Below are 13,212 nucleotides of genomic sequence, written 5' to 3'. Positions count from 1 at the left end.
GAACATAAATGGCTAGATTATCATATGCACTTAATCTGCAGGTTGTTTAGATTTATCGTGAAATGGGATAATCCAAAACATGTCTGAGCAAAGCTTGCCCGATATTTAACTCCTTAGCTTTATATTGTCCTTTTTCACCCTACAAACCAAGTGTGCATTCCACTTCCAAGAACATGTGAACTTTCGATTTTCAAGTGTCCAGGGAATTCCCCGCACCTTTGTTTCAGTCGAAGCAAGCCGACGGATGACAGCCGTGCCATGTTATTGCGTATTTCATTTCTGTGGATAATCTCTCGAGACTACTGCAAATTCGAAACGACTTTAAGCCTTTTCTTGACTGTGAAAACTACAGAAATGATGTGCAATTATAGCTTATAGTGCTTTGGGCATTCTTCGAACATTCCGTCGCTGTACAAAGTTTTCGCGCCAATTCCTTTGCAACATATGATGTGTCTCGGGTTTCTCATGTGACTCATTATTGCGTGTGAACTGTCACTTGCTTGAACAAAGAAAACCCTTGTTTATTGGCTACTAAAAATGACGTCTCCTAGAAAAACCAATCAATGTTCATGTAAACAGACGCTCACTGCCATAAATTACGGTCATTCATCGTTCGAAATCACCTGGCTTTTACTCACGTTAGAGCAAGGTTCAAACTTCGTGGCATTTCTTTTTTCCACTTTATCACTTCCATTCACCTTCTGATCCTGTTACAGCCGCAAAACGGATAGCAACGAACTTACCATGCAAGATGGAGAGTTTTCTGACATCTTTTGCACGAGTAAGCGGTTAGCACATCCCTCGCACCTTCGTTTTGTTGGCATTTACGTTCTGAAGAAGGAAGTCGTCGGAAATGGTAAGTTTAACGCTCAACCGTTACTTGTATTATCAAATTATTCAAAGCGTTTTCTTCTTATAATTATTTCAACATGAAGCTTTACTTCTCTTGCGAACATTGTTTGGAACCCTGGCCCTAAACAAAAGCAACGCTCAGGTAACATCGTAGCTTATTACCTAACATAAAATTTACTTCCACACGTGCAGGGGGATAACGAACACCAAATTAATCGAAGACGTCGAAATAGTTATTTATCCTTTAATTTGAAGGTGAGTCTACGTCCTTTTTGTTATTATTTTTTCATAATTTATTTTTGTTTTACTCCCATAATCTGTTAAGAGATATTGCGTAGTTCTCTTAGTTTAGGAATGTGCTTCGTAATTGAAATTATCAAACAAGCTTACTTACCGGGAATTTCAGTTCTACAACCCGACAAAGGTCGTGAAGACGACTAAATAACTGTAGTACCTAACTCGTGCAGATTTTATTCTCTCAGCCCTACAATATTCCTACAATTTTATGGTGTAAAAGGTTTTACTGAAATTAGTTATGGATTGCGCAACGATTGTTGATGAATGTGACTCCGATTTTGTACGTCGATCGTCTTCATCCCTCACAAGACTGCATACACGATACACTTAACGTTAGGGAGAGACAGTTTTAGCCATCTAAATACTTCTGTTTAGAACTTCTACTTTCGAATCGCTGCCTTTAAAATCGCGGCAAAGTAATGTACACGTAAGTTTACATCGTGCTACCATGTTTGTTTTTACATGCAAATGAGTCTTGTGACTTCCGGGTAATCTTTGATCATGCTCAGAGCAGTGTCAGAGAAAGCGTCACAAAACGGAAGCGTTATTTATTTATTTATTTTTTCATCAGTATCGATCCTTCTTTGGAGACAGTCATACTATGTAAACAAACAAACATTTATTCTGGATTTTGGATTAAAAAATTACCAAGTTCTTCGAAATCAGGTTTATTTCAATATCCCAATTTTTTTACTTTAATACAGACTTTATTGCTTTTTGCAGGTGTTAATTCCACTACTTATTTTTTTGGAACTAAGTGTAGTTGTGCCTAACGTCAGGGTAAGTTTCTTAGTATCCTTGTTACTACTTTTTGGTAGGACTGTAACAATTACTAATAAAGTCAATAGTAAAGTGTGCTGTTATGGCTGGTTACAATTTTTATTGCAAAGCTGATTGTTCTTTAGAGTGTTGGAATACCCTTTGCACTGTTAAAAGTACAGGGAGAGAATATAGTTCTCACAGTTAGTGGCTATTGCTGTTTCAAAAGTGTTTTTCATGTAATATTTTTTCCTTAGCTTTTGTAGTCAAATTTTAAGATTTATTTGATTGTTTTACATTAACTGATAGTGCATGAACAGCAGTATGTCACTTGATTATTTTTGTTTATGTTGACATAGCTTTCCCACCTAATATTTGGGGAAGCTGTGTGTGAATCCTACATTTACTTGAGTTAAGCTGCCACCTCTCAATTACATTTGTATGCCGCAATTAGCCGTAAAAATATTAATATGCATTTCCTTTTAATATATGCCAAACCTTTACAGCAACAGTGCACTGAACACTTTTTAATTTTCATAAAAAATTTTAATACTGATGAAACTTATTTGAAGGAAAATAGACCTTAGCAACTGTTATGTTTCTTTCACTTTTCTCTACTGCACTATCTTACAGACTATATTTGCAATATTGGTGAGGAAATTTATATCTTAACTAAAAGTACCACCCCAGAATAATGGGCACCCTCAAATAGGTGCCACACTTAAAGGTTGAAAGGGTTAGTGCCATAGCACCTGTTTAAGCAGAAATGAGGTAAACTTGCTCATACTTTGTTTAATCACAATGCATCTCTCTACAGAGCATTCTAATTTTCTTGCACATTTTGTAGGCAACAAATCAATGTACTGAGTTTCAGTTCCTGGTACGTAATACAGATGGGACAACTTCTTGTGAGGATTGTGAACACTGCCCTCCTGGTCGAGGACTTTCGCATGAATGTGGTACAGAAATATCAGGAGATACAATGATTCACTGCATACCATGCAGTGAAGGCCGCTCGTTCTCCACCAATTATGACACTTCTAGCTGTATTCTGTGCAGTGCATCCTGTTCAGAAGATCAGTTGGTTAATAAAACTTGCACAACAACATCAGATGTCAAGTGTGCAAAGCAGTGTAACAGTAAGGACAGGTAATGCTCTTGCAAATTTAAAAAATTAAGGCTTAATTTTTATCAAGATTAAGACTTACTTAATGGCATTTCTAGTTCTTTATCACTTTCATGATGACTGTCAATCTAACATATAATCAGTTGTTTTTGTCTTGACATACCAATCCCCGTTTTCAGTTTGCATTATCTGGCATGTACCCTAAAGTGTTCTCAGCTGTTCTACTTAGGTCTGTTGCAACCCAGTTCAGTGAATATGTAACTTCTTTGTTCTTAAGGACCTTGCTTACTAATCAATATAATTGCTATTGGCATGTTTGTAGTGTTGTACCTTTTTTGTTGTAATTGACAGCTTGACAGGTTTAGCTTTGGTTTATCTTGTGCACAAAATGAAGATTGCATGTGCACTAAAGGACCTGGCTATATAGCTAGTCGTAAGAGGCTGAAAAGGATACACTTTTAAATTTTAATCACTTTTATAGTTACAATGGTTCTCTAGCTTTATATGTAGTGTTGTTAACTTTACAGGTATTATGATGAAGTAATTGGTGACTGCAAACGTTGTTCAAAGTGCTGTGGAGATGCTCAAGATGTTATCGAAGAGGAATGCAAAAGTAAAATGGGGGCTGCTTCAAACATGATCTGCTCTTTTCAAAGCAGTGTAAATCGGTGTGACAGAGATACTGATACCCTAACACCATCTCCACAAGAAACCAGAGCATCTCAAACTGAGGCAAATGCAAGTGCATCCCCTGAGAATACCACAGAATCCAAAAACGCATCAACAGCAGCATCTTTGAACAAAACAACAACATCTCAAAAAGATAGAGCAACAGAGTTTCCAAAAGTGACCACTGTCGTTCAGAGCACCCCTTTTCCTGCCCATTTTACACAAAATGTAACAGGCACCTTTATATCATCTGGAGATATTAGGAGTTTGCAGGATTCATCTAAAGCAAAGCTTGCCGACAACCAAGTTGGATTAATTGTTGGTATAACCGTGGGAGTGGTGTTGGTTCTAGTAATCTCGGGTGCTTTAATTAGTTATTGCTTATTGTCAAAGTCATACTCTTGCTCAAAAGATCCAGAAAAAGGAGTGTACAATTCAGTAAATGATACTGCACCTTGTCCAGTGGCTATCAAAGGTAATCTTTTTAACTACATAATTGTGTGTGTATTGAGCTGTGATTATATAATAACCCAGACCTGCAATAGCTGGTATTAAGCCTTGACATGCTGAATGGAGCTCCGAAAATTCGGTCGTGAAATAGCAGCCCTTTTGATTCCTTCTTTCTTTAAATCTGCACGGTGTCCTGTTTTTCTGGCAACCAGTATTTAATGCCTGGTGACCATTTTATGATTTTAGGTCATCACAGAACCCATACAATTTTGGTACAACATGTGAGGTTAAAAGAGCTGCACTTATTTTCAGGAAAAGATCAAATTATTAGTCAGTGCACATGTACATTAACTATTTCAGCTTCAATTCCAGCTTCAACTAGTAATATGGACAAACTAGGTTTGGGTAGTAATCCCATAGCTAGAGAAATAATTAAACTACAAACAAGGAGTAAGGAACATTTTTCTAAGTCTGTATGTCATCGCCTTTTTTTTTTTTAGTTTGTTGTTATTGTAGATATAAATACCCTTACATTTCAGGATTGTGTATTTGTAAAATTTTGTTGCCAGTGAATCCATGAATTGATTGTTTTTCCAGGAGACCCGCATACTAGAGAAAAAAAGCCTTGGAAAGTAAAGTGGACACAATCAAAATCAGAATCAATTGATCCACTGTGTGAGAAGGTACATTTATTGTAACTAAACAAGTCTTCTACTATGAACATTATACATAGGTACTTGAGAAAATGAAAAACAAAATACATGTAGTCTCTAACAAGCGTGCTACTAAATATAAGTAAAGAAAAAAAAGGTCAAATATGAAATCAAGTTATCTGTTAATTATTTACCAAACTTGTAGCTCTTCATTCAAATGTGGTTGAGAAAGAAATGTCTGTCACTCTGTAGTTCACCTTTAAGTCATTAATCCTGAACAATTTAATATGAGTGCAAGGGGTCTCATTGAATTTGATCTATAAATTTCATGCCCTCAATCTTTTATTCAATTTTACAGAATCCAGAAGGTCTAGTATGTGCTCGTCAGAATTCCACTCAGAAAGGTACAGCTACTTCATTAATAAATCCCCATGAAAGTTTGATTCTAAAAGCTGTATAATTTAGTTGTTATTGGAAATACTTAATTTGACAGTTGCTTACCCTCAGACCTCAAACCTGTTATGCTTTTGGGCAAGGACATTACATTACATTATCAGACTAATAGTTAGGCTGTGGAATATGAAAAGACTACTGCATTTCCTTTAAGGCGTGAAGCTGCTTTTACTAGTCAAGAAACTTAACTTTCTAACTTCCTCTTACAGTGCTGTGATTCTAAAACAGGTGTGATTCTAATAAGGGTCATCACGACGTGTTGACAATCAATTCATTCACTACATAGTATTGTTGACATTCTGTACATTCACTATTTGTGATCATTGCTTTTAGAGCCCAAGCTGCTAGAAAGCCTGCTTAGCCAGGAATCCACCCTTCAAGCGGTCTGTGAAAGGCTGGACACCTTTGTACGTTTGGGTGGTGACTATAGAGCAGTGGCCAAGTATTATGGGTTTAACTATTATCAGATAAGCTCAGTGCTTGGTCAAGCAACTTACCCGGGAGAGCCCACAAAAACCAGAGCACTGATTGTGTCACTTGCATCTTCCCGTCCAAACCTAACAGTTAAGGAGTTTGCAACTGTAGTGGAGGAGAAGGCCAAGAGAAAAGATGTCAGTCGTCTGTTGAGGGCCTATGACATGGCAGAAGAGGCTACTGAAGAAGAGTAAAAGTTTTTGCCATAAGAAGTGCTGTAAGGGTGCAAAGGTCTCCTATTGGGCTTAAACAGTGAACCTGGGTTACCTGTGCTTAAGGTTGTAATAAGTGCAGTTTTCATTCTTTTTTGATTCTGTAGATTTTGTTAGTAAACATGTGGGTATCTACGTTTTACAATTACTTCAGTTTTTAACATTGTTCGACTCTATAGGTTCATTAAGAACATCTTGTCGATTGTAGATAGAATACTTAAAAAGGGCTTCTATTATACTACTGATATCTTAATTTTCGTAAGTTGTACATGTTTTTCCTAACGTCGTAGATATATAAATTACAAAATATTACTGATGCTGTAGTGACGGGCATCGTTTTTTAGCCATGTAATGGCATATATCGAAGACAAAACTTTAAGAATAATTATTGGAGTAGTACTTCTTTATGTTTTCACTACATATTTTTGTTGTAAATCAGCAATTAGCTTTATGTAATTAGTAAGTTACTAAGATTCCTTAAACAAAAACATCGTTCTTTTCAGAATGAAGAGAATCTTGAGAAAATCGAACGCAAAGTAACATATTGTATCAGTATGACGACCTTATTTTCATTTTACTTCACATACTGTTTTGTTTTAGACAAAGGCTTAATAATTACTTTTTTCCTCTAGTTAATGTTTCGATAATAAACTTTGATCTAGTGATGGAATTATATTCAGGTAAATATCCACAAAATACCTGCTTGTATCAAATGCACGTTAGGGATGTTTTAATTAGACAAATTTTACCAAATTTTGAGCGTCGTTTTAGAAAACTGTCATGTTAAGTCTATATGATTTTCCTGTATAGGACAGTTTGTAAATTGCCCTTTTTTTTGTTTGTAAGAGGAGTTGAGACACCGTGTCAGTCCGGGGGGGACTCCCATACAAAAGTGAAGGGGATGCTCTTCGTCTCGCTTTGGGGTGTAAATTACAGATTTTGGTCTCACTTAGGGTGTTTGGGATGGAAAGGTACTATATTTGCCTATTCAGGTATCGCTTAGTACTATGCATACAGAAATTTAAAAAAAAAAATGCTCTGACACTGACCACACAGAAATCTCCCTTAGGATTCAGTTTAAGCTTGAACCACCAACATTGCTCTCCCTGAGAGGTTAATTTGAATTTTCCGACGTCGGAGCATCCTCGTTACTTTTATAAGGGAGTCGCCCCGAGGTGTCAATAAGATGCGATCCCTTCTCGCTAACACACAAAACGTATTCATGAGGTGCGATTATTGGCGATGACATGAGGTAGCGTTTTACAGTGTTATGACTCCTTTTCACATCAAAATTGACATAGGACAAGAGTATCTTATATTCTAATTATCCAGCAATAAACCGTGTGTTTCATATAAATGCCTTGCCACATGAGCTCGTTATATTAACGGGAACAAGGGAGGAGGTTACGGCTTTTCTTTCCCTCACCAAACAAACGCAACAGGTTTTTAAGTTAGTCATTCGTCTATTTCGTCTTTGCGTTGGGTGTTTGAATTGGCATCTTCCAGCCATTTTCCCATATGGCTGACTCTAGTCTTTCAGGGGCGGATCTAGGGGGAGGGTGCTAGGAGTGCGCATCCCCCCCCCCCCCCCCCGAGATGACCTGCGGTTTTCTAATACAACTGGTATTCTGCAAAAAAAAACTATGTGGTTTATTGGTGTTGAAGTAGAGCAAGAGACGAGTGCACCCCCTCCCGAAAAAAATACTGGATCCGCCCCTGTCTTTAGTATCTGCAACCAGTTTTTAACCTTTTTTCTTTCATTCTTCCTCTTCTTTCAAACTCAAAGACGGCGCTGAGATCACTAAGCACTCGCCGCTTGCTTGAAAGCGAGACCTAGCATGCAGGCTGTATCGGCGGGAAACCAACAAACTCGTACCCAAGTACCACTTGCTCTGCCAAGTTACATTTTCACGGGGAGATTGGTGAGGAGCTTAACAGGCTCTTCTCTCCCCCAGGGGTCTCCACCTCTCGCCTTTGGTCGCATTTTCTCGCTTTCACTTCGCCCATAAAGAGATGTCACAGGCTAAAGCAATCAACTCAGCGGTATTAAACCTTTTCTATCGTTACTTGATGTGGAATACACAAACTAAAGAAAGTCTCTCCAAATTACGAGCTTTAAGTGACTTTCCACGACCCCCAGCCAGCTCACCCATACACCTACCTAAAAAAAAGGCTGGCATTGTGACGCGCGTAACGTAAATAAGGCGGGGAATCCCCTTGTTTTTAATCAATTTCCAACCAGTTTTCAACCAGTTACCTTGTTGCAAAGCGCAAGTAGGTTTTAAAATAACAGTTTCGTTGCAACTTTCTACTTTCTGCGCGGCACACGGCTTGATTGGTATTCAAATGAAGATGACTAAAAAAGACTGATGGTTACTTGTTTAATTGGCGTGAAGGTATGTCTTATGTAATGGTCTTTGCTGAATAATCGATTGGACGTGCTTTTAATCTAGTATGACTAATTACTTTCATTAAATAGAAAGCGTCCAATCTTGGAACAGGCCAGCCAAAACGAGGACCTGAAAAGATACGAAGCACGACAAAAGAAGCTGATTCCTTAACTTGTGTGGTGGGAATCTTTTCAAGAGCGTTGCTTTTGCTATCGTTGGTAAGTAAACAATTGTTGGCGGCCATGATTGGTGACCCTTTGTTTTACTACTTATAGTTGTATGTATGTATCAACTTTATTAAAAGAGGGTAACGCAAAACAGTAAACTGATAAACCTGCGGCCCTCATCATGAAACAGTTAACAATTTCAATTAAAAATATACCTAGAATAATCCGAAAATTACAATTAAAAATACAACAGTAAAAAGTGCAATAAAAAGTTGTGAATAGGAAGTTATCAAACAATAAACATACTGAGCACAGAAAACTAAGAAGATGCATAAAAGTCAGTTAAGGCCTTTTTAAAACCATGCACACATTCAATACGTTTTACTTCATATTGTAAAGGCCGAAAGTCAGATTTTTAGACCTAAATGAAATACGCGAATGTAAAATGTCCTGACTGGGCATTTTTATGCATATGCATGACTTACCACAATGGATTTTAAAAAATGTCTCGTGATCACACACACGTTAAGGGTCACCGGATTATAACTTATGGACATTTGATCGAATTCCGGAAAAAAAAATGTCAAAACAAATCAAAAAAAACCACTATGTCATTTCGTGTTTTGGTTTGATTAATTAATTTGTGAGAAGTATGAAACGGTAATAAATCTTTGGACATGACGGGGACATGACTCCTTCAATGCTAAGGGAATGCGACAGGGCTGTCTTATAATTTATACACCATTAGGCTTCAAATCAAGAAAATAAGGTGATTGTTTGTTAGTGGAAATAATTCTAATTTTCATGGATGTCTCCAGTTAGTGACTTCAAAAAAGAAATTCGAGAGCCTTGCAGAAAAGAAAAAAAAGGATGAACAAACTTAAGATTAAAAAGTTATTAAAAGTGCAGAACTCTCGAGTCGTAAGTCGTTTATTACTAATGACCCTTGTCTAAAATAACTGGCTGTCAATTTTTTAATTTATTTTTTATTGTTCTAATTCATCTTAGCTCCAGATACAGACGAGTGGTTGTTATGGTTGCGGTAATGACCAAGTCACGTGGAGAAGGGACAATGCGTCACAGAATGACACGTGTCTGCCCTGCATCGACTGCCCGGATGGAATGGAGTCCTCTATTCGGTGCGGAGGGGTTGCGAAATATGGAACAGACCTGCACTGTGTGGCGTGCAAAGTGGGAATGTATTCTGATTCCTATGGTAAAGAACAGTGTAGGCCATGTTCTTTGTGTTCAGAGGGGAGGTCAGTTAAACGTAACTGCTCTGCATCGCAAAATAGACTATGTGGCTCGTGCAACTATGGTTACTACATGAATGATGTTGTCTCAAGCTGCCTGTCTTGTTCCATCTGCTGTTGGGATGGTAAAGACCAATTAGAGAGTCAGTGTATAGAACAGGGATTACCAAACCATCGGCAATGCAGACCGAGACACAAAGATGGCTGTGATCTATCGACAACAGCAACCAAAGAAAGCACAAGAACTGAGGGCAGGATCGTGATCACCAGTCCAACTACAATAAAGAGAACAATTCAAACGAGAAAAACCACGTCGAGAATTTCAGTCACGGTACAAGACGACAGCACCAAAATACAATCAAATAAAAGTACTACACCTTTCCAGTCGCTCTCAACTGCCACGGAACAGCTGGAAGAAGAAATAACCAAGCGTAAGCCCACGTCCCAAACAGCTCTGACCCGACACCCGAGAAGAAAGAACCGAGAAAACACTGCATCTACACACTTAACCACGAGGGTGTTTTCTTATGGTAAAGATGGAAGATCTCTGGCAGAGAGGAGCGAAAACGAGAGGAGAATTATCGTCGCCGTTGTTGTCAGTATGGTGGTTCTAATCCTCTTGGCTGTCATTATCAAAAGGAACACTGTTGGAAACTACTTGATATGGATGAAGTGTCGTCCCGTTTGTAGGTCTCGCGATTCCGAGCTCGGTGAAGGTACTGAGAGAAGCAGTTTAGACGAAAGCAGATCATCAGTCGTGGTTGTCCCTGATATAAATGGAGTTCAGGGAGGTAAGTGCAGTTTTCTTAATGTTCTTTCTTCCATTCTTCTTACTAAATTTCCGGATTCCAGTATAAAGAGATTATGGATGGAACTTGGTCGCTTTTGCAATCGCTTTATGTACTTGCATGGTCTTACAAATGAAGCTTGTTGTTGTTGTTGCAAAAAAAGTGCATAGGCGATATGCTACGACTGGAAAAAATATGATGCAAATATGTGCAGCGAAACAAAGCCTGTATCTAGGGCCGCAGAAACAGAGAACACTGCATCCAGAAATACGTTTCACTCTCTCAGGAAACTTTTAAAAGTTTAGAACCAGGTGGCAAAAATACACAAGAGACTTCCGTGGAAGTGAACTTCCAGCATGAAATTTACGTGGTACCTTTTTTGAGGTTTTAATCATTTCATTTCTATATTTCTTACAGTTCTGTCTCCTTTGAATACACTCAAATATCTTTCATTAGACGCTTACGAAAAAGTCTGGAAGCGAATGGACAAACGACCCGAAGGAACAAACAAAGGTGACTTTAAAACTGTAGCTCTAGAGTTCGGGTTTGAAGAGGAAAACATTTGGGAACTAGAAAAGGAATTCAAGACGTCTGGATCAGGAAGTCCTTCAAGACAACTGCTAGAGGCCCTAGAAACAAGACGACCTAAGTTAACTGTGTTTGAATTTATTAAAGTGATGAAGAAGCCAAACATCGATAGGGACGATATCGCTGACATCCTTCAAGATTACGTTTTCAAATGAACATCACTTTTTCAAAACTGAATACCTTCACGCTCTGTAATTACCATTCCACATAGTAAAATTGTATCGAAACTGTAGGACCGTCCAGCTGAGTACCATACCTATCGTAAAACGGTAAAGCCCAAAAAAGCAGGGTGCGTTCCAGTGGTACGACAGCTCACCCAAACACAAAAAATCCAATATGCCGACGCATAGAAGTCCTTCAAAGAAGCCGGGAGTTTGTAAACTCTTTCTAAATGTTATCTTTCGTTTGTCATGATTCAACGTTTTTTTTTTATGAACAGGAGCTCTGCTTTAATATATTAGTTTTTCATTTAAAATCGCCATATCATAACCAATGAGTTGCTTGAACGGTGGTAGTGCTGGTCACTTCCATACTGTCATGATGTATCTCTTTTAAACAATAAATAAACAAGTTACCTGACATTTAGTATTTTGAAGGAGTTTTTTTCCCGTACCAAGATCGGAGAACCGCCTTTCACAGACCCTTTGTTAATCTACGGATGGAGGTTTATTTAGCTTTTTTTTAAAGTTAGCTTTTTATCTCCTTTAAACAATAACCTAGTTACTTGACATTTGGATCAACTTTAAAAAGCAGTTTCCTTCTTGTGCCGAGATTACAGCATCCCCTTTCACAGCCTCTTTCTTAATCTCCGGACAAAGGTTTATTACGTTTTTTGTCTCTAAGGTGAAACTAACTGTTTTAGCGTTTCGCGTCCTTGATTTAAATTTTTAGGGTTGAGATTACCCCTGAATGGATCAAGGAAAGTCCTCTTTTAACTTTGTTTGCAAGTACGATCTTCCTTTTAATCAAATGAGCCGCGGCAAGAATCGAATTCCTTCTTAGAGCGAGATGTTACTGACACAGCGAAAACGTGGATACAAATTACATATACATATATAGTAAATCAGTGGCTATATTTGACTTATACCAGTCGTACAAGTTTGATCCTGCTTGCGACATGCCTGTCTGACGTACTGTACGAACCATAAAAGGTGGTTAGGGGAATCCCCGACGGAAAAGAGCATTGCGCTTTTGGTTCAATGTTGTGGGTGCTGATTCTATGCCCAGTCCAAAATAGTGTTGTACCCTTAAGTAGTTTCTAACGACGTTCTTAAAGCTGCACAAATGAAAATCCACTTTTAAGAACCTGAAGAGATGTGTTGTCAATAGCCTGTAAACGACGTTGTTTTATTTTTCTTTTCGAAAACATCGTCTATTTTCTTCCTCCCCCACCCCTACCCCCTTGCGCTGGCGGTCAATAAATCCCCGCGGTTTTTATTTTTTATCACGCGCGCTCGACGAACTTTGAAGAGAAAACAGAAGGTCTGTGAACAGGCTACTATGTGAATGTTCCTCCGTGTTTCTTTCCAAAAATATACTATGAGGTCATGAAGTCTCACTATAGGAGATAGGCGCTGGCGAGGTCAAATTTCCCTAAGGTCGGCTGGAGTTATTAGAGAATATTATTAGACGGCTATGGTTCTTTAAGAGTTATGCAAGCAATTACGCATAATATTCCGATACATCGACTCTACTGCCTATTTTTAGGAAGTTCCTTATGTCGTAACGCAACGCTCCTTCCCACAGAAGAGAAGAGCCGGAGGGAGGAGCGTTGCGTGACGAACGGTTGCCCATATGAGGCTAGATTTGGTTGTTTGTTATTTCTATGGTTCTTCACTTTTGTTTTTGTAACAAATATTCCGTGCACTGGTTTTAGTGTCAGAAATATTACCCAAGTCACATGTTCGTGAAGCGATCGCAATGAAGCAAGTTTCAGTCATATCTGACCCGACTGTAGCCTGTGCCAGGCTCTCAGATAGTATAGTGCGGCCAGGGTTTTCATTAAGAATTACAGTAGCAGGAGAGTAGGTTAAAGTAACAGGAGAATGTTGTGAAAGAGCGAAGCTCTTTCGAGGAGCGAG

At 38.4% G+C, this 13,212-nt stretch overlaps 2 protein-coding genes across 2 annotated transcripts; both read left to right on the top strand.

Annotated features, from left to right (window-relative positions):
- Positions 1–660: 660 nt before the first annotated feature.
- Positions 661–7,302, top strand: LOC140948966 (uncharacterized). The gene is made up of 8 exons (XM_073398224.1): positions 661–856; positions 1,045–1,107; positions 1,873–1,929; positions 2,756–3,057; positions 3,562–4,178; positions 4,751–4,836; positions 5,165–5,210; positions 5,593–7,302. Exons 1-8 carry the CDS (start codon positions 854–856, stop codon positions 5,925–5,927), a joined length of 1,509 nt encoding a protein of 502 aa, XP_073254325.1. The 5' UTR covers positions 661–853; the 3' UTR covers positions 5,928–7,302.
- Positions 7,303–8,180: 878 nt separating this feature from the next.
- LOC140948965 (uncharacterized) lies at positions 8,181–11,716 on the top strand. Its single transcript, XM_073398223.1, has 4 exons — positions 8,181–8,341; positions 8,425–8,553; positions 9,511–10,546; positions 10,961–11,716. The coding sequence occupies exons 1-4, from the start codon at positions 8,315–8,317 to the stop codon at positions 11,284–11,286; spliced, it is 1,518 nt and encodes a 505-aa protein (XP_073254324.1). The 5' UTR covers positions 8,181–8,314; the 3' UTR covers positions 11,287–11,716.
- Positions 11,717–13,212: the final 1,496 nt, after the last annotated feature.

This window comes from Porites lutea, chromosome 9 (assembly GCF_958299795.1).
Source record: "Porites lutea chromosome 9, jaPorLute2.1, whole genome shotgun sequence".
NCBI lineage: Eukaryota > Metazoa > Cnidaria > Anthozoa > Scleractinia > Poritidae > Porites > Porites lutea.
This window is presented reverse-complemented; position numbering and strand designations above follow the sequence as displayed.

Excerpts from the sequence above, each read along its gene's own strand:
- LOC140948965 (XM_073398223.1), top strand. The coding sequence starts at position 8,315 with ATGGTTACTTGTTTAATTGGCGTGAAG. Across the intron at positions 8,554-9,510 it reads CGTTGCTTTTGCTATCGTTG|CTCCAGATACAGACGAGTGG; the intron begins GTAAGTAAACAA and ends AATTCATCTTAG. Across the intron at positions 10,547-10,960 it reads TATAAATGGAGTTCAGGGAG|TTCTGTCTCCTTTGAATACA; the intron begins GTAAGTGCAGTT and ends TATTTCTTACAG.
- LOC140948966 (XM_073398224.1), top strand. Across the intron at positions 1,930-2,755 it reads TAGTTGTGCCTAACGTCAGG|GCAACAAATCAATGTACTGA; the intron begins GTAAGTTTCTTA and ends CACATTTTGTAG. Across the intron at positions 3,058-3,561 it reads CAGTGTAACAGTAAGGACAG|GTATTATGATGAAGTAATTG; the intron begins GTAATGCTCTTG and ends TTAACTTTACAG.